Below are 22059 nucleotides of genomic sequence, written 5' to 3' on the forward strand. Positions count from 1 at the left end.
CTGCAAACCGATTACTTTGGAGAGCTCCCTAGACCAGTTCACGTGGGGTGAAATTCACCCCTTCGTGCCTAGGCCTTTTGCTAGCTGCATGCACAGGTGGATGTCATCTCTGAAATTCATGACCCGTGATCTGTGCATGACTTTTACTATATACCACTAACTAAAACTTGAGCTGGGGGTGCTCTGTGGGGGTGGTCCAGGACCCCCACTGGTGCTGGGAGGGAGGGTTGGGGGGGCTGCCAGGCTCCCTGCCTGGCTACAACCAGTATGTCCCTGCAACTTCTAGGGGGAGGGGCAGCCAGGGGGGTTCCACATGCTGCTCCCACCACAAGTGCCTGCTCCGCAGCTCCCATTGGTCAGGAACACAGCCCATGGGAGCTGTGGAGGCGGCGGCTGTGGTCACGGGCAGCGCACAGAGACCCCTGGCCCCTCCACCTAGGAGCTGCAGAGACATACCAATAGGAGCCCCCCCCCACCCCCAAGGTAAGCGCCACCCCGCACGCTAATCCCTTGCCCCAGCCCTGAGCCCCCTCCCACACCCAAACTGTTGCTGGCCCTGCCCCGAGCCAGCCACGCTGGCCACTGCAGAAGTCACGGATGTCAGGGAAAGTCACAGAATGTGTCATCTCTGTGACACACACAGCCTTACTCATGATAAACACAGCACTCTAAGGAATTACATTGTTTGCATACAGGCATTTTCACACCAACTAATTAGAATTAGTGCGGACAACGCTACTGTGTAGACAAGGCCAGGGACTGTAGCTTCCAAAGAGACACTACCTTTCAGCACCTTTCTTAAAGGCTGCAGGGTTCTCTTCCCCTCCGGGATGTCTATGCAAAGTTATCCAGACAAAACGAATCTTAACAAAAACAAGAGCTATTACAAACCCAGACAATGGAATTAAAAGAAAAGAAACTATTTGCTTAATGTACCCAAGATAGCAGGGGATGGAACCTGGGACCTTTTGGCTCTTCAAGTGGGATTTGCTGCTGCCTGAGAGGAGACCTAGCCCCCGTGGCTCACACCCACTCTCGGGCTGAGCGGTGTAGCCATGGGAGGGGGATAGAGCACCACACTGTGGAAGCCTGGGTTATATTAACATATGTAGATTTACGCATCTCAGCCTAAACTAGAGAAGGCGCTCTCAGCCGAGCTCTAGAGGGAAAAGGACACATTTCTCTGACTGCTCTGGAAGTCTCCTTCACTGTCCAGATACCAACTGCCCCAAGCCATCTTTTTCCAAGAAATATGACTGGGGGGCAGGACCCCCAGACCCCTCCCCTATCACTATCAGGGTTGAACTCCCACCTCCAGAACACACTTGCTAGCTTGAGATGAGCAGTCACAGGTAGGAGAAGAGCTTTGCTCCTGCCCCATTTCATAGAGGTGACATTCACCTTTGCATGTAGCTAGCAAAAGGCCTAGGCACAAATGGGGCCAGGGGGTTGGATAAGGGGCAGGGGTTCCAGGAGGCTATCCCATGTACATGGTATTGCACACCAACCCACTAAACCAGACGTGGGCAAACTATGGCCCGTGGGCCACATCCGGCCTGCGGGACCATCCTGCCCAGCCCTTGGGCTCCCAGCCAGGGAGGCTAGCTCCCAGCCCCTCCCCTGCTGTTCCCCCTCCCCCGTAGTCATGCCACCGCGCGGGCAGCGTTCTGGGTGACGGGGTTGCGCGCTCCTGCCAAGCACCACGGCAGCATGTCTGGCTCTGGCAGAGGGCGCGGCTGTCAGACATGCTGCTCTAAGTGGCATAGTAAGGGGGCCTGGGCCAGGGGTTGGATAAGGGGCTGGGGTTCCAGGGGGAAGTCAGGGGACAGGGGGCAGTTGGATGGGGCAGAGGTTCTGGGGGGCAGTCAGGGGATGGGGGGCATTGGATAACCATGGGAATCCCGGGGGGGCCTGGCGGGGGTGTGGATAGGGGTCAGGGGGATGGGGAACGGGGGGTTGGATAGGGGGTGGGGCCTGTCAAGGGGCAGGGGTGTGGATAGGAGTCAGAGCAGTCAGGGGACTGGTAGCAGGGGGGTTGGATAGGGGGTGGAGTCCCAGGGGCGGTTAGAGGTAGGGGGTCCTGGGAGGGGGTGGTTAGGGGACAAGAAGCAGGGGGGGTTGGATGGGCTGGGGATTCTGAGGGGGGCAGTCAGGGGGCGGGAAGTGGGAGGGGTCGGATAGCGGGTGGGGCACAGCCTTTCCAACCCAGCCCTCCCTACAATTTTGCAACCCCAACGTGGCCCTCGGGCCAAAAAGTTTGCCCACCCCTGAGCTAAGGCCCCCTGTGTGGACAAGGTCTCAGTCAAGGACCCTGGACAGAGGAGTGCTGAGTTGCCATCAGGCCAGGGCTGGGGGAGCCAAAGGCCTGAGGTGGAGGGGATACAGGTCACACCTCCTTTCACCATCAGAGTCAGAGGGGTCCTTAGAGGGGCGGGTGACAGAAGTGGCTTCAGGACTCTGGATTCTGTGTCAGTTGCTGGGAAGAGCCAGCAGATGGATTTCCTGCCAACGAAGCTGCTGACTATTGCTGAGAGGGGGAAGCATGGTGCAAGAACGTGCTTGTCACCATAACCCCTGCTCCATCTCACTTGGCAAAATGAACCACTGACTGCAACGCTCTGCCCGCTGAGTCCAGTCCGTGCAGCTCGTGCAAAGACAGGAAGATAGGCCCCGCTCCTGGTATTGAATCCACCCTTGCAAACCTTTGTGCCTGTATGGAGTCTGACTGAAATCAGTGGAGTGTGCCTGTGTGACTCCAAGTGCAGGATTGGGCCCCAAAGGAGACCACCTGGGAAGGAGCACCCCAGGGAGACGAGCGGGGTCATGCTGCACTCCTCACCATTGCTGGTGAAATAAAGAAAAATGCACTGTGGGTGGGAGAAGAAGCCTGCCTGTTCCTGGAGCTCCCATATTCCTTGATGCCACAGCCTGGAACTTGCCATAGAATCTACCATTTCATATTTTTAAAAAGTACCACTTCTAATCCTCGTGTGGCTATAGAGTAACTGGTGTGATTGAGTGTAACCACTGCTGGAGTGAGGCAGCCTGAAAGGATAGCGGGGAGAGGTATGTGGACATACCAGTTCAGCTCATTAGGGAGACAAGGTGGGGGAGGTAACATCTTTTATTGGACCAACTTCTGTTGGTGAGAGAGACACGCTTTAGAACTACACAGAGCTCTGCTTCAGGGTGGAACAGATTATTTAGCATAAGTAGTTAGCACATATTGTAAGGGATCATTCAAGGCAGAGGGGCCTGTTAATACCTCTGCAGTCATAAGCCCATCTGTTCCACCTTGTAGTTTGGAGTACCTGTCCCAGCCCTGAAGAAGAGCTCTGTGGAGTTTGAAAACTTGTCTCTCACCAACAGAAGTGGGTTCAGTAAAATATATTACCTCATCCACCTTGTCTTTCTAATATCCTGGGACCAACATGGCTACAACTACACTGCATGCAGTTGAGATCACTGAATTGTAACTTCTGGATCAAGGCATGTTTCTGCTTTGGCTGCAGCTGAAGGAGTTGCATAGATGCAGAATGTGTAACGTCTCCACTAGGGATCAGGGACTTGATCTGCTTTTTCATGCTAAAGTTGTGGTGTTTATGAGCTAGGCAGATGCCTGTGTGCTGGGTAGGTCATTGTTAAGGGGAAGCTGTGCCAGACTGAGGTGCTCGTAGGTCCTGCGCGGAGGCACTGCAGAAGCACGAAGCTTTGTTCTGGCTGGCTCTGTTTAGCTGTTTCCCCTTCTCTATGCTGTTAAGTTTACTCAGGGTGGTTTTGTGTTTTTTTTAATTTAGAGTAAAACTTGCCAGACTGAGAACACAGCTCCAGGCAGCGGGTCTGCAAATGAGGTGGGAATGCGAGGCTGGTGTGAAGAGAGCTGCTCACACCTTGGAGCTACGTACACTATGTGTCAGTCACTAAGGAGAAATCACATGCACAGCAACTCCGGGTGGGATGGGCAAAGGTTGGGGCCCTTTGTGTAAGCCTCCCCCTCAGGAACATAGGCCTGGAATGGACCTCCTGGCTCCTCAAGTCCAGCCCCGTCACATAGTTCTCTTCCTAAATTTACCAAGCTCCATCTTAAAACTAGCTAGTTTTAAGCTTGTTTGCCCAGGATGAAAGTCATCTTGTTACCCCCTGCCTCCAGAGTGCTGCTGTATAACACACGGCACTTGTAATGAAACAAACGAAGGGTTAGTTAAGGAAGGACAGAGATTCCACTAGAAACAAGTGTGTGTGATGGGAACAAATGGCTACAATACAAAACAAAATCCTAAAATGTGAACTAGGACGGAGGCTTATTAACAGTTCCCTTTCCTAACCTAAAACAGAGGTTTTGCCCCAAAGTTCAGTCTGTTGCAGAGCTGGCCGGCTTCACTGGAACCAGGATCCCATCTTCCATGAAACACCCCTTCACAACGTGATCTCACAGTTCCCTAGCGCATCCTCGCAGCCCTTCTTTGCACCTGTTCCAGGTCCGATTCCTCTTTCTTGAACACGGGTGACCAGACCTGTGCCCGCTATTCCAGCTGAGGTCCCACTGCCTGGTACAATGGCAGCAGACTCAAGAACCCTTGAGCTGCCAGCACCTGAAGGCTACTGACTATTGACTCTGATCCTACGATGAGATCTCACAAGAGGTTCGTGGCAGGACCAGGGCCTAGGCCAGCTATTTTGGTGAGTGAAGTGCTCTTCTCCAGATAGGGACAGGGAGAGGCTTGACGCTTTGGGATGGCAAAAGGATAGGGGGAGCTGATGTGGGTGAAAGAGAAGGGACAGATGTGGTGGGGGGAGGGGAGTTATGTTTCACACACACCCTGTAACTAAGTACAGGCCTGCCAGCCCCAGCCCCTCAGCTCACCTGCTGTACCCCCCACCCCCTGGGTTTGCATTCTTTGGGGCAGGCTTTCCCTAGAAGAGCCGCTATCAGCCAGGATGGGGGAGCCAAGCCCCTGAGGCAGTGTGGCTGGGGGTGAGGGGGTTACCTCCCAGCCAGCATCCTGCAGCAGGTACATTATTGGGCGCTTTGGGCTGAGCAGGGAGTCAGTGTGCCAGGCCCTGCACCCACACTGAGACCCCCTGCCCTGAAGAGCCTCCCCCCCAGGAAGTGGGAAGGGGGGGGATGGAAAGTTGTTCTCTGCATTTTGCAGCTGGACCTACTGAGGTTGGGAGCCAGGGACTGGCCCAGGGTCATACAGAGGACTAGAGCCCGGCTCGATCTGAGTCCTAGCCCGGGGCTTCCTCTCAGATAGGGGGCGGGGGGTGGGGGGGTGGCAGCCACCAGCCCCACGGGGCAAAACCAGCCCAGGAGATTACCGAGCAGGCTCCGGCTCCCGGGCAGTGCCAGAGAGGGACCCCTCCAGCGCCGGGATCAGCGCTTTCCCCCCTCCTATCGGCTCTCCCGGGACACAGGACCAACCCCTCCCACCTGATCGGCTTGCTCCGCCCCACCTGCTGGAGCCGCCCCACCTGGGCAACGGGCCCCTCCCCCGACTCCTCCTCCTCCTCCTCCTCCCGCCCGGGGCTGCGCTCCGGCACCTGCTTCGCTCCGCTCTGCTGCGGGATGAGCGCGGCGCCGCAGCCGCCTGTGCTGGGAGCCGGCGGGATGGAGCCGCTGCCGCTGGCCCTGGGGCTGGCCGCGCTGCTGGGTGAGTGAGCCAGGCCGGGCACGGGGGCGCAGCGGGGAGAGCCCGGGGTGTGGAGTCCGCGCGCGGCTGGGAGCCCGGACTCTGCCCCGGGGCAGGGACCGGAGCAGTCCCGCGCGGCGGAGGGGGAGAGGAGCAGGTGCGAGGCGGGGCTTAGCCCCTGGCCCCCAGATCGGGGGGCTCCGCACCTCCGGGGGTGTCTCGGTGCAGCGCCTGGCGCTTTTGCCCCCCGGCACGGGCTGGCTCCGGGCGCCACCCCGCTCCGTGCTGGGGTCACCGCTCCCCACCAGGAGCCCCGCAATCCGCCCGGGCAGAACCGACCCATCTCACAAGTTTCCAGCCCCTGGCCGTGAGCGCAGCCTCTCCCCGGGGCAGCTTCCCCAGGCTCCGAGCCAGCCGCGGAGGGGCCCCGGCACCCTGGGCAGGTCCGCCTGGCCCCGCTGCTGTGGGGAGAGGGGTTTGTGCCTGGAGGAGCCATCCCTGGACACGGCAGCTCTGGGCCAGCCTGGGCGCCCTCTAGTCTCATGGCTCTGAGCGGGGCCAGCCCCAGGGGCTTCAGCCTAAAGGCAAAAACCCGGGAGGGCGCCAGTAGTGGGATAATGGATCCCCAGGGACAGCGCCTCCCTGCCCCTGGGCTGTCCGTGTGGATGGGTTGTGCACTGAAACGGGACAGTGGGTCCTCGGCGTTTTAAACATCTGGTCTAAAGGTAGCTGTGGATGTTCTCCTTGCCTGGGCAGGAGGACCCAAAATACAGGGGGTAAGGGAAGGGCTGGGTAGCCAAGTTGCTTCCTTACTGAGCATAACTTGTGTGCACGGCATAGCCTGTCCTTACCGCCCACCGCCCTGGAAAGGGTTAAACACTCTACCCATGTGCACTGCACACAAGAAGTACAGTGACTTTTGACCCCTACCTGGGTCAAATTGAGCCGAGCTTTCATCAAAGGCTCCAAAGTGTTTCTCTGCACAGGCTGTCAAGTTCAGCTTTCTACTCCCAGCTGGGTGTCAAACTTTTTTATTGAAGTCTCCCGTTGTTTGTAACGCGGTGAGTGTGCACCGTCCCTGTTTGTTCTCTGAACTGGATTTGCTCGAACTTTCCAAACACCTTTATGGAAAAAGAGACCAAGCCCCAGAAATATCAACCGGAAAGGAGAATGTTTTGGAAAGTTACGAGCAACTGAAAACAGGGTTTGAATGAGATCCCTTAGGGAACCTTAACTGTAGTCGTCCTAGAGACCCTCCCTGAATGATAGATTGATTCCAAGCACGGTTAGGATCTGGTCTGACCTCCTGCATTACCCAGGCCACAGAAGTTCACCCAGGGATTCCTGCATCAAGTCCTGTCTGATTTACTTGGGGGTTCGGTGTGCTCTGTACCTGGTGTATTTCTAAGGTCCAGTCATGGAGTTATCGAAATGCTTTTCTGTGAAAAGGACTCTGGGTTTGACTGCCAAAGCAGCCTACGTCCCAAATCAATCTGCTTAGGCCGCTGTCACAAACAAGCGTGTTAGATTTGGAAGAACGAGCTGCATTCTAGGCTCGGTCTACGCTAGAAAATTGCATTGGTTTAACCACGTCAGTCAGGGGTATGAAAAAGCCACCCCCCTGCATGGCGTAGTGAAGCTGTCCTAAGTCCCTGTGTGGACAGTGCTATGTTGCCGGACAAGGGATTGTGTATGGTGACAGGAGACCCCCGCCCATCGGCATAGGAAGCGCATTGGCACAGGAACCATGCACTGAAGTGCTGCAGCACCGCGGCTGTGCTGCTGTCGTGTTTTAAACATAGACAAGCCCCTAGTCTGCCCGGGGAGCCCACAGCAGATTTGCTGTGAGTGCTCCTGGATATATCTTATTGCTGGCAATGACGGGCAGACAGAGGCCATGTCTGCACTACACATGTACGTCGACCTAAGTCGCATCAGCATCCAGCTGCTGCAGTTATTACATCGCTGGTGCATGTACACGCTAGACTCCTGGTGTCGGTGGTGCACGTCCTCACCAGGAGCGTTTGCGTCAATGCAGAGTGCAGTGCGCTTTACTGACATCAATGTGAGCTGGTCAGGCATGAGGCTCACATCTTTAAGACACAAGGCTGTTCAGGAACCTGCAAGGAGGGACATTCTTTCCTGGTCGGTGAATTACCTTTGGGAATGTTGAAAGGCTAATAGTGATCATGGGAGAGCCAGCCTATCCCTTGCTCCTCTGGTTCATGAAGCCGTACACCGGCCACTTCGACAGCACCAAGGAACAATTCAACTACAGGCCCAGCAGGTGCAGAATGACAGTCAAATGTGCCTTTGAGTGTTTGAAGGGTTCCTGCCCAAGGGCGGTAGGTATCATAGGCAGGGGGAGGCTGTGCCTCCCCAGACAGCCTAGCGTGGCCCCGCCCATGCTCTGCCCCCAAGCCAGGCCCCCTCTGGTGCTTCCCAGTGCTCTCCCCTGGCTGGCCCAGGCTCACTGGGGCTGGCTGGCCCGGGCTGGCTGGCCTACCTCCTGCTCCCGCAGGGACTTAAGGCAGCTGCTGCTGGGGCCACGCCGCTTGGAGCACTGGCACTGGGGATGGCCCGGCTGCCTGGAGCACTGGGGCTGGGGGCGCTGCGGCCACACTGCCCAGCCTCCCAGAGCACCGGGGCTGAGGGCACAACTGCCCGGCACTCCTGGGCTGGCCGCCCAGTGCACCAAAGCTGACCACTACTGCCGGGGTCACGGTGGGGGTGCTCTGGGCTACTGCGGGGGAGGGGGCAAAAGGGAAGGGTGAGCAGAACAGGAGGGGCAGGGGGCTAGCCTCCCCCAACAGCTGGGTCACTGACCGCCCGTGTTGCTGGCGTTGTTTACTTACAAGCTTGGACTTCAGTGATAAAAATATCCCAATGGTTATAGCTGTCTGCTGTGTTCTGCATAATATCTGTGAAGCTAGGGGGGAAACGTTTCCCCCGGGGTGGAGGTGGAGTGGCTGTCTGCTGAATGTGAACAGCCAGATACGAGGGCTATTAGAAGAGCTCAGCATGAAGCTATATGGCTCAGGGAGGCTTTGAAAGACCATTTTAATAGTGTGCCAGAGTAGCGTGTGTTGCTGCAGTGGGCTCTACCTGGCCCTGTTCATTTGCAGCCCGGTATGAATCTTGTAGTGAGTGCTGCGTGTGTAGGACTATAACATTGTCAATGCACCTATTAATAATATCTGTGAATGATGTTATGGGTTCTGTGGCAAAGTGAAGTAACAGGAAATTGGTGAGTGTCAGACCTGCTCAAGTTTCAGAGTAACAGCCGTGTTAGTCTGTATCCGCAAAAAGAAGAACAGGAGTACTTGTGGCACCTTAGAGACTAACAAATTTATTAGAGCATAAGCTTTTGTGGACTACAGCCCACTTCTTCGGATGCATAGAAGTGGGCTGTAGTCCACGAAAGCTTATGCTCTAATAAATTTGTTAGTCTCTAAGGTGCCACAAGTACTCCTGTTCTTCTTTTTGCAGACCTGCTCAGCATCAGACTGCACTTGTTGGGAACTAATAAAGGTTAATTTGGTTCCAAAAATATAATTTTATTCTGTAACATGAACCAGGAAATTTAAAAAAATTACAAATCTTAATCGATGAAGGGGAAAGAACACTCATTCCCATTTCAGGGACACACAAACCAACCGTGGCTTTCACAGGTCAGTGTATGTGATGCTGTGAATGTCTTTAATGTCTCCCAAGGTGGAGTGGCAACAGTAGTGCACTGACCCCTGCTGCCACCTGGACTGTTGGGGGCAGAGGGTATAGGGAGGTCCCGATATTGAATTCTCAGTGGGCTGCAGATGCGGGTGAGCATGGGATTGTTTAACCTGCAAGTCTGCCAGAGACCACAGCATCTCAGTTTGCAGTCTGAGAAGCTCAAGCACCTCCTGCTGCACATTCCTCTCCACGCCGGTCCTTCTCCAGGCTGTCTGCAGTGGTGATCCTCCAGGCCCTGTGCTCCTTCTCTGAGGCAGCATTGGTTTGCAGGATCTCCTGGAACACGTCCTCCAGAGTCCTTGTCCTCCTCCTCTTTCAGCACCACATTGTTTGTTGGCCTCCCTGATCTTCTGATACGCCTGCTGTAGCTCCTTGGGTTTCATGCAGTGCTGCTATGGGCCCGTTGTAGCCCTTCTCCTGCATCCGCCCAGCAATCTGCTCGTAGATGTCCATGTTTCTGTGGCTGGGTCAGAGCTGTACTTGCACAGCCTCTTCTCCCCACAGGCCCAGGAGATCCAATATCTTCCGTCCGCTCCAGGCAGGAGCACATCTGCAGCGTGTAGCCCGCATGGTCAGCTGGGCAGTTACACTCAACAGTGGAGAAGTGCTAGGTGCTCACCAAGATAAGGAATTTCAAAAATTCACAGGGCTTTAATGGGGAGGGCAGCAGAGTTCACAATGGTGACCAGAGTGGTCACTGCGGGGCATTGTGGGACGGCTTGTTGGAGGCCAGTAACAGTCAATGTAAGTAACAAAGTGTCTACGCTATCACGGTGTTGACCAAACTACATTGACCGTGACTCTCCGCTGCTCTGGGCGGTGATGTTATTAAGTCAGCGTAGCAGGGCACTTATGTCTGTGGGAGCCAAATGTAAGTGTAGACACATGCACAGCTAGGTTGACTTAAACTGCCTTGTGTTCTAACCATATAGTGTAGACCAGGTGGAGGTTGCAGTGATTGATGCCATTTCTGCTGTGCCACTTTTTACGATGCGTTGTTTTTTACCATTGTGGTTCCCACAACCCTCCCTTACCTGGACTGTTCTCTTGTCTTGTCTTGGTTTGGCTTGATCTAATTTAGATGGAAATCTGCTGGATGTAGCATGTGGTTAATCTGGTTATAGGGCATCGCGTAAGTGTGTATGGGCCTTTATAAATGATTTGTGATGATATAGCTTATAGAGTCAGTGACAGCGCTAATCCCATTAAAAATGCTACCCTACGGATTCCCAGCCTTGAATTGCTGAAATCACCGAGAGCCGGGAAAGGGAATTCATTTTTAGTAACTGAAAAGCATTGACGCGAATTGTGAAATAACTGCGCACACATCTGGCATGATCACAGCATTGGCAATCTTATTCCATGTGGGCTCGCTGGGGAAACGTGTCCCGCAAGTCTGTCACTTTCCTTCATTTGGTGAAATCTGTGCGTGTCCTGGAATGGGTTTTCTATCTCGCTAGTGTAAAGAGGGAAGTTCTCAGCCAGTCCTACCTCCTGCTGGCTTCTTTCCTTCACCCCTTGCCCTGACACCAGGCCTGTTCCACCAGCTCTCTAGTGTTGTAGGGGCTGGAGGCAGGCTATTTCCTGGACCCAGGCTCATGATTGGTTGTCATAATCTTTCCAGTAATGGTCTGGACCATTGCAATCATATGACTGTAAAACAGGAGCCAGCCTTCTGATTCTGGGGCAGGTATGCAGTGTAACCCTCCCATGAGGTTTAACGCCATGTGACTGGCTTTTGGTAACTGATGCTGGGCAACCCTACTTTAGCTATAACAGGAAGGACCTTTCTGAGCCTCTCTGGCGCTGGAGGGGGTGCTCTGCTCTCCGGAAGGGACTGAACTGCCCCCAACCGCCTGGCTAGACACATTGTTGCAACACAGAAGAATTGAACAAGAGAATCAGGAAACTCCTCCTGAGAGCCAGCTGCACCAGGCTGTGCAGTCCGTCTCCCCCCCCTCCCCCCGCAAAGGAAGTGGCAGTAGCTTAGGATGTTAAAAAGACACTGCTGTAAGGAACACGCCTGCACTGGGCCCTGGGGAGTGGGAGTGACTGTCTATTTCCAGCTCGAATTTCCATGATCCTGTTGTCACGCTCTGAGGCCCGGCCAGAGCCATCGCACAAAGAGAGCGTGAAGTTCCATAGTTACAAGGGTTAACCCGTGTGTGTGTGTGTGTGTGTGACAAAGCAGACTTCATAGCCAGAGCCCTCCGTGGGTTGGGAGTCTAAAATTCCAATGAGTCTTCTCCCTGGCGAAGTCTGATCTGAACTTTCTAGCAAAGGGGCAAGACCCGCACGAGATGTTTGGAGTTGTTTCTGGACCCGCCCTGCAGCTAGAACTGCGCTAGGGACAGAAACTGGCAGGTGTATCGTCAATGTCTTGGGTTTTCAGCTTCAAATACAAGTCTCTCTAAATGACTCTAAAAAGCACTTTTCAGTCATCTCTAATGTACACGCAGTCGGATCCCAGAGACACCCAGGCTCTCTCCAGAGGCTGCTGTTTCTTCCAAGAGCCCCTCTCTTCATGGTCTTGTTTGCCAATTGAAGTCAATTACCTGGAAACCAGATTGACACTGGTTGTAGTACCCGCAAGGCCTGGGATGGGGGCTAGGCAGTGCATTATATCTGCAGTGTATCTGTGCTTAACTGGAGCCTAAATTCCACCCCAATGTAAAAATATTGCACTAAACCAGCATCTTGTGCAATGAATGCCTAGCATAAAGTCATTCCCCATTCCGCCCCCAGCCCTGCCTGGGGCGCTAAGTGCCATAGTAACAAGGGACAGACCATCACCAGCATTCCTGTAGACTTGCGAATGCTGATTCAAAAGCCTGATCTATAGAAATATTTCCATTTTTCTTTTAAATTCCCTGGAATGGAAAAAGATTGTGAATTCATCCATCTGCAAAGGTGGAGGGACCAACACCAAAATGGAGTAAGGGAAACGGGCGTCTCTTCTGAAGCTGGCCTGCCTGAGAACCTAGATTCCAGATGAAATAGTCTCCGTACTTCACCAATTTTCTTGTTATGGAAATACAAGGAGAACTCAACAACAGAATTAAACTGTGTGTCAAACTAATTGTCTCTTTCTTCCATTCGGCGCAGCAAGAGTTAACGCAAGTCAGCCAACTTCTATCTAGAGTAGAGAAGTCACATTTTTCATGAGTTTTACTCTCTTGAGTATAAAGCGCCTTGTGCCCCAGGGTCGTGAGAAATGCAGTGGGGGACTTTCTCAACATGCACTGCTCCTAAGGCCAGCTCCTCATATCTCTTCATTTATAAATAGTCACTGCCCACAAACAGCCTAAATTTCTACACCCCTGAGTCAGGGAAGGGAGGTTCCTGTTAGTGCACGTTCCTTTTCTTAAAGGCTAATATTGGGGTCCGTTCCAGCAAAACATTACTTCGGCCTCCCTCAAAGTCCCTTTTTGGGGGGATTTTTTCCCCACTTCGGTCTCCTCTGATGCTTGCTCCTGACCTGTGTGTGTGTACCAGCAAGGGTCCATCATGCTAATACCGGTGCTTCTAGGAGAGTGCTTGTCTCTTGGTTTAATTTCTGTCTCGGTTTCACATCGCGTAATCATCTTAATCCTATAGAGCGAGGTCATCAAAAGAAATCCGTCTTCATCCTTTAATTCCCAAATGTTTAATAGCTTATAGGGTGGAAATCTGATTGGGGGAGTACAGTCCGGAATTAGGAAGCACTGCAGAATGTCAGAAGTCTCATTTCTGTGACCTTTCCAGCTTTATGGGGTGAGGTTTTTGTTGGACCTTGAAATATCCCGACTGGTCTCAGGACCCAAAATCCAAAGCATGATGTCCCAGTTTAAATCTTGGAGGAGGCTTGCTCCTACCGTTCAGCCAGATGGGGTCAGAGCTGGTTTGTTAACTAATCCTAGTTTCGCTTGCAACTAAATGATACTCCTAGTGTGATACGTTATATAATCCGCACACACACATCGGTGCAGTTCATCTTCTGAATGCTGGGAACTAACCCGGCCAAACGCTGAAGGGTATTGATCGCTGTTGCACTGGCCACTCAAACCCGGACCCTGTAAAGCAGGAGTCAATATTGTCAGGCTGTAATGAAACTAATGCCCCTGGCTTTTATTTCATTCTGCTTAACTTGGTAGCTCGTGCACTGTGTCTTTGAGGCTGTTTCTGGCTCTGCAGAGGTGGAGCACTTTGCCCTGGGCTCCTGAGATCCTCCATATTTACTGGAGCATCGTCGGCAGCGTGTGATGCCAGGGGCCATAGCCGCGGCCTGACGCTATGCTGCGTCGTGGGTTTACACGTTCTTCTCTCTTGTCATTTTCAAATCTGCCTGCCTGCCCTGGCATGCAAATGCCCATTTCCATTGGCTGGTGGCATCTGCCCTCTGTGCCCTCCCAAGTCTGGTGTCAGTGCCAAGGTGCTGATGCCCTACAGCTGCCGTGTCAGTACCTAGAGCATGTGCCTTTCCTCTGGGCACGTCGCGGCTTGTGCAAGACAGGTGTCCTCAGTGCTGAGGGCCTGGCCGCCGTCTGCTGAGGGAGGGGGGAGTGACGCTCTTGTCTGAAATGCCAGTGGCTCTGTTTGACTTCCCCTGTATGCTCACCCCAGGCCAGCTGCAAACTCTGCAACACACCCAGACCCTGAGCGGGGTTTGCCCTGCGATGGCACCTCATGCCCCTGGTGGCTGCTGTGGCACTGAGGGCAGGGAGGAGGACTCCTCCATTCTCAGCACTCACCCAGGCAGCCCGGCGCTGGCAGGGATGGGAGTGGGGCGAGGCTGCTCCCTAGAGCCCCTGCTACCTGCCTTCTCTTCCTCCCTGTTTGACCCTAGAGGGCCTCACAGGCCATGCTGCGCCTGGATGAGTTTGTATTTGTGCACTGGGACTAGGTGCTCTGTCCTACTGAACCACGTGGGGCCCTGCAAACCTACTTTCTGTCAGTGTATGTGGTTATCAGCTGATCTCTGTGGATACGACCCCAGGGCACAAGGAATGCAGGAGGCTGAGGTTGTTGGGGACCTGGCGGTGAGAAGTCTAACCGTAGAGAGTTCAGTCTTAATTCTAGCTTCTCCTGTGGCATTTAGTGCAGCCTCTCCTCTTGTGTCCTAGAGCAATGGCCGTAGCTTCTCTCTGTGCTGTGTGACAGACCTGGCCCTGGCCCCGAGACGTTGAGGATAGTGCATGTGTGACAGCTGCCACCTTGGGGACTGAACCAGAGCTGGAAGAATGAGCCTCTCCAGCTTTATTTAAAGAGCCAAGCTCTGTAACTGCAGCACTCGCATCCCATGTGGATTGGGATTGGGGGGGGCACACAACACCCACTGACCAGCAAGGTACCGTGCACCACCCAGGGGCTGACAGATGCCCGGAGTTCTCGTCATGTCTGTAATTCTGAACATAAACCCAGCAGAGAGAGACTGAACAGAATCTAGCCAGTGTTAACTGCTGTAAAAACTCTGCCATCCAGTCTAATCCCAGCAAAGCAAACGCCTGCTGCGGGCGGGGGAGGCCCCTGGGGTGAGTGCCTGGGAAGGAAGGAGACCAAGCTGTGCATCGTTTGTATAGACCTGAATTTTCCAACGTGTTCAGTGATTTGGGGGCTCCAACTTGAAACCCCTGAAAGGGGCCTGGTGTGCAGAGCGTGGGAGCTCAGCACTTCTGGAAAGTCAAGTCCCATCAAGGTGTAAAATTGGGCTGCCAGAATCTCTGGTCACTTGAAAACTTGGGCCATTTGCCTCTTGTGCATAGAGTCAAGTAATATAGCGGTGGGGATTCTGCATACCACGGATGCCCCGTATTGCCACGCACTAATATTGGGTAAATCCGTATCCATGTGTTCTGTTGTTTTGGTTGGAGTAGTCCTGGCTGAGTCCAGCAGGGATTGGAGTTGGCCATTCAAGATGGTACCAGCCGTGAAGATGGTACCAGCCGTGCAGCTGGTCAGAGAGACGGATCTCACCAGGGCTTTGCCTGCAGGAGCCCCCCGCTGCGGCCCTAGGGCTCCCGCTCCACAGGCATTTCTGCTGCAGAGTGCATTGGTGACACTGCCTCTACTGATCTTGCTGCCCCTCCTGGGGGTACCCTGGTCTGGCTGGTTCCAGGCCCTCCGAGGGAGGGCAGAAAGGTCTTGCGTGCAGGCCAGGGACCCGAAGAACCGTGGCTGGGAAGGAAGGGTTTGAGACAAGGCGGAATGGGATGGGGATTTCTCCTCCCCCTGGCTTAGGTGAATCTGAACTGGGCACTGCAGGTAGAGTTGGTGCCTGGTAAAAAGTATCTGGGGCTCCCAGCAACAGTAGCTGAGTGGGGGGGGAAAAGGTACCGCAGCTGGGAATCTCCCGTCCTCCGCAGGCAGATCTGTCTCCCTGTCTGGCCCCACTTCCCTCCGGGGGAGAGGAGGAGACCCCCTGCAGAGAGAAATGGGCAGAGCCTTGGTATTAGAAGCTCCTGGGTGCTGAGCACTTGTGAAAATCTGGTGGGACTCTCTGGGCCTCATCTGTGCAATGGGGGTGATGGCTCTTCCCCCTCCCCACCTCGGCCAAGTCTGTTTAGAGTGCAAGTGGCCAGCCCGGTCCCCTGGCGGGGTCTCCGTGTGCTGCTGTAGGGCCCAATAGTACAATGAAAGGGGCACGTGCTGAATCCATGAAGGAAACAGGGCTAGATGGGCATCAGCCTTGCTTTAGAAACCCTCGTGTCCGATCTCTGTGCTGTCTGCTCTGTGCTGTCTGCTGTCTGTCTGTCCAGCCTTCACTGAAGGTTTCCCATGGGCCAGGCAGATGCTTAACTTCCCTGGGTAGGCAAACCCTATGAATCAATTCAGACTGAGGTAGTGCGTGCATTTAAAGCAGAATTCTGTATGGACACTCATTCCAGAAGGAGAGTATCCACACAGGGACGTCATCGGGAATAACTCCCCGGGAAACGAGCCCCACCCCTCTGGGTCTGGAGTACAAACGCACCGGGCATGCCCGGTGTTCTGACTACCTTGAGTTCACTGGAGTCAGCAGTCCAAAGTGTGTTCTGCTGCGTCTCGGACATAATTCATGCCGTGAACTTTTTAAAGCTGTATTGGTTTATATGGGCATAAGCAAATTGTGACGGTTGGAGGGTCTGGCATAGCTGGTAGCTGTGAGCCCACAGCTGGATCAGGGTCACCTTCCCTTTTGGGGGAGACAGGAGTGTCTGGCCCAGAGAGAGAAGCCCAGACGGAAGGTGTGGGGGCTGGAGAGTCCGCCCATCTTTTGTAGGGAGGATCTTTCCCAGGAGGACGGTGAAAAGGCTGCATTTAAAATGCCAGGCCCCTGTCCTGTGGGTCAGGTTTTAAGGGAAAACTGGGGGTCAGATCTCCTGGGGGGGGTGTCCTCCAGCTGACCTGTTGGAAACAGAAAGTGGGGTGTCCAAAGCACTCCATTGAAAGATGTTCTTGCTACGCTTGTAAGGGATAAAACTGTCTCTTCAAGGCAGGAGGAAGAAAAACTTTCCCTTATTGTACAAGTATGTGGGGTCCAGCCCAGAGACGTTCCAGAGGGAGGGGCAGAGGGCAGGTATGGTGGCAGTACACCCTTTCCTGGCCAAAGACTCAAACACATGCCTGAATTAGAAGCCTTACCAAAGAGACAGAAGAATCTGCACCAGAGGGCACGGAGAACTGGGAAAATGCAATAGACCCTAAACAAGCCAAACTGAGTGAACAAAGCCTGTCCACCGTAGATTTGCTGTTGACCTTGTCTCTTTTGCTAATTAATCTATGGGATAAAATAAAGGCATTAACGCTAGTGGTAAAGGCTTTAAAGATGTGGGACATACCTGATTTGTGGAAGCAATTGTTGTACATGCTCGGGATGGTGACAAGACAATCCCACAAGCATGTTACTTTTCAGCCTTTACCTGGAAACAGACTGGAAGCTTGGCACAGCAGCAAAAGCATAACAGGCCCATGCTGCTGTGTAGAAGGGGAAACTGAGGCACGCCGCCTCATGGCATTGATGGCTAAATGCCAAGACACCTCCACTTTAACAGATATTACTGTGTGCATTCTGTTAGCAATACTACACCCTAACCTGTTTTCAGGCACCTGGGGACCAGGAACCCCAAGGCTTGCTAGAACACTTAGGAATGATACCATATGGTTTAAAGGTACTGAATGGGAGTATGGCCAAAGACAAACAGGGGATTTACATGCACTGCCTCCTCCATGGACAGTGTCCAAGTCTCTGGCAGTAAGTTCAGCCACCCGTAAGGCTTTATGGAAATATGCTTATGAATTTATTTATTTATATATATATATATATATATATATATATCAATCATAACTAGAATGTGTTTTATGCTACATATGCCATGTAACATATCTCTGTAAAGGTTATGATCTACTGAATCTACTAATCCTATTTGTAGGCATGTATCATTTTTGTATTCGAAATTATGAATATTGGCTGCATACCTGTTTGAGTCTAAGCAGGCTGTAGTGAAGCAGTTGGCTGGCTTCCTGAGCAAAGACTATTCTCAGTAAGTGCCCCATCAAGAAACTCTTAAGTCAACAATGAACTTGGAGACACCAGTCCACATCTGGGCTTTCCCAGGAATGTGGTGTGGCTGATAAGGAATTCTGTCACGCATGGACATGTGACTTGCCCAGGTGACTCCAAAACTCCATTTTGTAGCTGGACTTTGCATAGGAGAGAGGAGGGGGTCTCTACCCACAAGAGAGAGTCGATTTAAGCTCAGGGGAGACCCCTCCATTTTGTCTTCAGCTGGCTAAAGAGAGGGCCTCTCCACCCCCAAAGATAACTGGAACAAAGGACAGTGACTGCAAGGGGTGTGAGTGATTGCTGGGCTAAAAGGAGATTAGTCTGTAAAAGGAAGCATTCTGGAACTGGTGAGGATTTTATCTGTATTCAGTTTCTTACTGTATTAGACATAGACTTGCGTGTTTTATTTTATTTTATTTTGTTTTGTAATTCACTTTGTTCTGTCTATTACTACTTGGAACCACATAAATCCTACTTTCTGTATTTAATAAAATCACTTTTTACTTATTAATTAACTCAGAGTATATGTTAATACCTGGGTGGGTGAACAGCTGTGCATATCTCTCTATCAGTGTTATAGAGGGCGAACAATTTGAATTGACCTTGTATAAGCTTTATACAGGGTAAAACGGATTTATTTGGGTTTTAGACCCCATTGGGAGTTGGGCATCTGAGTGTTAAAGACAGGAACACTTCTGTAAGCTGCTTTCAGTCAAGTCTGCAGCTTTGGGGCAAGTAATTCAGACCCTGGGTCTGTGTTGGAGCGGATGGGCATGTCTGGCTCAGCAAGACAGGGTGCTGGGGTCCCAGGCTGGCCGGGAAAGCAGGGGCAGGAGTAGTCTTGGCACATCAGTTGGCAGCTCCCAAGGGGGGTTCTGTGAGCTAACCCGTCACACCAACAACCCCTGCAAAGAGCTGTTGGAGGTCCCCCATCACTAGCCCCAAGGGTTCAGACATTGAGTAAGCTCCTCAAAATCACAAGGCTTCAGAAATAACCCTTGAGCGCTGCTTGTCTCTGTGTTGAAGCCTTTAGGGTCATTCACACTTTAAACTTTTCTCTGCAACCATGATATTCCTGTTTGATTAAGGAATGCCAAGAGTCTCCCCTAATCCCCTGACTCCAGAAGCTGGGGCTCCAAGGAAAAGGCCAGGTGTGGCGAGGCTCCTGATGAAATGGGGAGAGTTGCTGGCGCCGTGGGGTGCTGCAGCTGCTGCTGCCCTGCTGGTTTGGCTGTGTCTGCAATGACCCCTGTTGCTGACACGGTGAAACTGAAACTCTGACCCCTTCCCAGCAGGGACAGTGCCAGGAAGAGGACTTTAAACCAGCAGATGGGCTGGGATGTGAGCAAGGTCAGTGACTCGTCTGGGACATACAACTCCCGGATGTGAATCAACCCTGGGTTCTCACCAGGCCCCCAGCCCTCAGCAGAGAGTGCAGCTAAGGGCTGTGCTGGCAAAGTCCAAGCCTGGACAGTCAGCTCTGCTACTCCCCTTCCAGCCCCGCACTTACAGCCATGGTCAGGCACAGGAAAGGGGAGAGTCAATTGTCCCCTCTCCTGGGAGAGAGTAACGCAGTCCTCTGCCCCTCTGCAGAGAGAGAACCAAAAGGGTTATCTAGCCTAACCCCCTGCCAAGATGCAGGATTTGTTGTGTCTAAAAAGCAAGCCCATGGATGGAGTAAGCCTATCTTTCCAAGCCCCCTCTGAACTCACAGACGTGAGGGGCAGGGCTGATGGCAGGAGAGCGGTTACCTGTGGGAGGTATTTTGCAGAAAGGAGAGGTTGGCTAGAAGGGAGTGGGGATCTCCAGAACGAAGGGGGCGGAATAGTACAGCTAGTATCCAGGGCTATTCCTCCTGCCCTGAGAGGTTTAATAATGCTTCATCATATTTAAATAGCCAGATGTGCCTCCTAGTTAGTGACTGGGCCTATTTCTACCAGTGCCTCGTCAGTACAGTGCTAGGCCTGTGTTACTGGGGCCTTTGTATATCATTAAGCTCATTCAGACTGTAAAGTCTTTGGAGCAGAGATCATCTCACTGTTGTTTGTACAGCCCCTAGCACAATGGGGCGCTGCGTTCTGTCAGGGCTTCTACCCACTACTGTGATACGTTACCCTGGAGCTGGGCACGCTACGTGTTATGCAAAAACTAGCATGTGAACTGTACTGTGTGCGCACGCTCACAAGGGGTGGAATTAAGGCTCAGTACTGGTAAGAACTGGATGAAACCTTGTTAGGGTGCGTGAACGAGACCATTGGTAAGGGGCCACACCTAAAACAAACCTTCTAAGCCTGCCCAGAAACTAGCACCGGGTGAGCAGAGAGTTGGGCTCGGTATTGTGCTCCCAGGAGCAGGGCCAGCTTTAAGCCGATTTGGCCGATTCCCCGGAATGGGGCCCCGCACCTAAGAGGGCCCCACAACGTCCAGGGCTGCCGGCGGAGCAAAAAAAAAAAAAAAGCCGCATCCTGCTTCTCCCCCCTCCCTCCAGCGCTTGCGCCGCCATACAGCTGATCAGCACAAGCCTGGGAGGGAGGGGTGAGGAGGAGGAATGAGGCATGCTTGGGGAAGACGCAGGGATTTGGGGAGGGATCCAATGGGGCAGTGAGGGGGTGGGGCCAGGGCAGGGATTTGGGGAGGGATCCAATGGGGCAGGGAGGGGCTGGGGAGGGGGGGCCGCGAGACAATTTGTGTCCCGGTGTGGGTCCCCGCACCTGCTAAAGCCGGCCCTGCCCAGGAGAGCAGATGAAAGAGAACTGACAAGAACACACAGAGGGAGAGGCAAGATAGCCGAGCACGGTGCAGCCCTGGAACAAGCTAGAGAGCTCTTGGCTCTGGTGTTGGCTCGAGCCTTGGGGCTGGAGCTAAGAAACGGGTCCTCTCGTTCCTGGTTCCTTCTGTATTCGGAGATGCAGGACTTTGTATGTTCCTTGTAAATAAATAAGCTTGCGTCAAAGAAAATACCGGACTCTATCAGATTCTCCTACCAGTGTGAATGTTCAGGGCCCTTCAATTAGCCGCTTGGGTCACAAAAGGGCCAACAGTTGGAATATTTAATACTGCGTTTCCTGGCTTTTGAGTGGCTGACGTTCCATTCAAGTCTCTCTTGGCCTGGATTTAATAAGATTTTTTTCCAGCGTATCAGAGGCAGGAGTGGAGGTGAGGGATTCTTTGCAGCTGTGGCGGGCGGCTGGAGCTCTGAGGGGAGCGTTAGATCAGTCCTTGGCTACCAAGGCTTCAGTTTGATTTTTGTTAGATGTGCAAACCCTGGTGGGGGAGCGTGAGCGGCAGCATGGGAGTTCTTTGCTTGTCGCTGCCTCTACCCTGCGCCGGTCTGCAAACGTGACACTGTAGCCAGTAGAGTGAGTCTCTAGGATTCCCTCCTGGCTCCTCGGCCAGAGGGACTGCCACTACCACCACCACAGACCTAGATGAAGGGCTGGGGACTCCCTGTGGAATTGGTGGGGCTGCGAAGCATTTCTTAACCTACATCCATGGAACACCCTGTGCCCTCAGTGAGGCTGGGGGGAGCTGGGCTCAGCAGAGTAGGGCTGCAGTCCTGGGAACTGCTCTGCCCCCCAAATTCCTCTTCCACTCAAGCATAGTGGGAAGCCCACCAGAAAGATAAGGAGGGTGAGACGGGGAGGAGAGGCAGGCTGGGGGAATGGAGGGAACTCAGGAGAGTTGGGGCACATGAAGCATAGGAGCAGAGAAGGCTGTGACAGTTGTGAGGGGACCCAGGGCCTGGTCTCTCTCAGGGTAGCAAGTGGTTTTTGCATTGCTTTTTGAGCAGATAGGTCTCGGAACTAGGCCTGCTCTTTCTGAAGTCTTTGGCAAAACTCCTGTTGCCTTCGCTCGGAGCAGGGTTGGCCCCTAGAAGTCCATGGGGAAGGAAAAAATCCTGCTCTGCCCTTGTGTGGCCATATCCAGCATGCAAAGCTACTCCTGAACACCAGCGTTCTGCCCAGATAGCATTGGGAACCCGCCGTGCATAGGTGCGAACGACAGGAGGGGATGGCAACCTTCTGATTCTGGAGCTGCTAAATCCCACACTGGGCATTGTTCCTGTTTTTTCTGTGAAACCAGGACAGCTAAAAACTTACACTTTGTTGAAAACAAAAACCAAGAATCTTTCATCATCCCCTGACTCCAGGAGCTGGGGCTTGGCTGTTGTGAGAC

At 53.2% G+C, this 22059-nt stretch overlaps 1 protein-coding gene across 1 annotated transcript in view; it reads left to right on the forward strand.

The window, feature by feature from the left end:
• Nucleotides 1-5485: 5485 nt before the first annotated feature.
• ESAM (endothelial cell adhesion molecule) overlaps nt 5486-22059 on the forward strand; it is an 89355-nt gene continuing 72781 nt past the window's right edge. Inside the window, exon 1 of the mRNA XM_054005378.1 lies at nt 5486-5651. Coding sequence (XP_053861353.1) covers nt 5567-5651 — 85 coding nt within the window. The 5' untranslated portion in view covers nt 5486-5566. The remainder of the gene's footprint in view (nt 5652-22059) is intronic.

This window comes from Malaclemys terrapin, chromosome 15 (assembly GCF_027887155.1).
Source record: "Malaclemys terrapin pileata isolate rMalTer1 chromosome 15, rMalTer1.hap1, whole genome shotgun sequence".
Lineage (NCBI taxonomy): Eukaryota > Metazoa > Chordata > Testudines > Emydidae > Malaclemys > Malaclemys terrapin.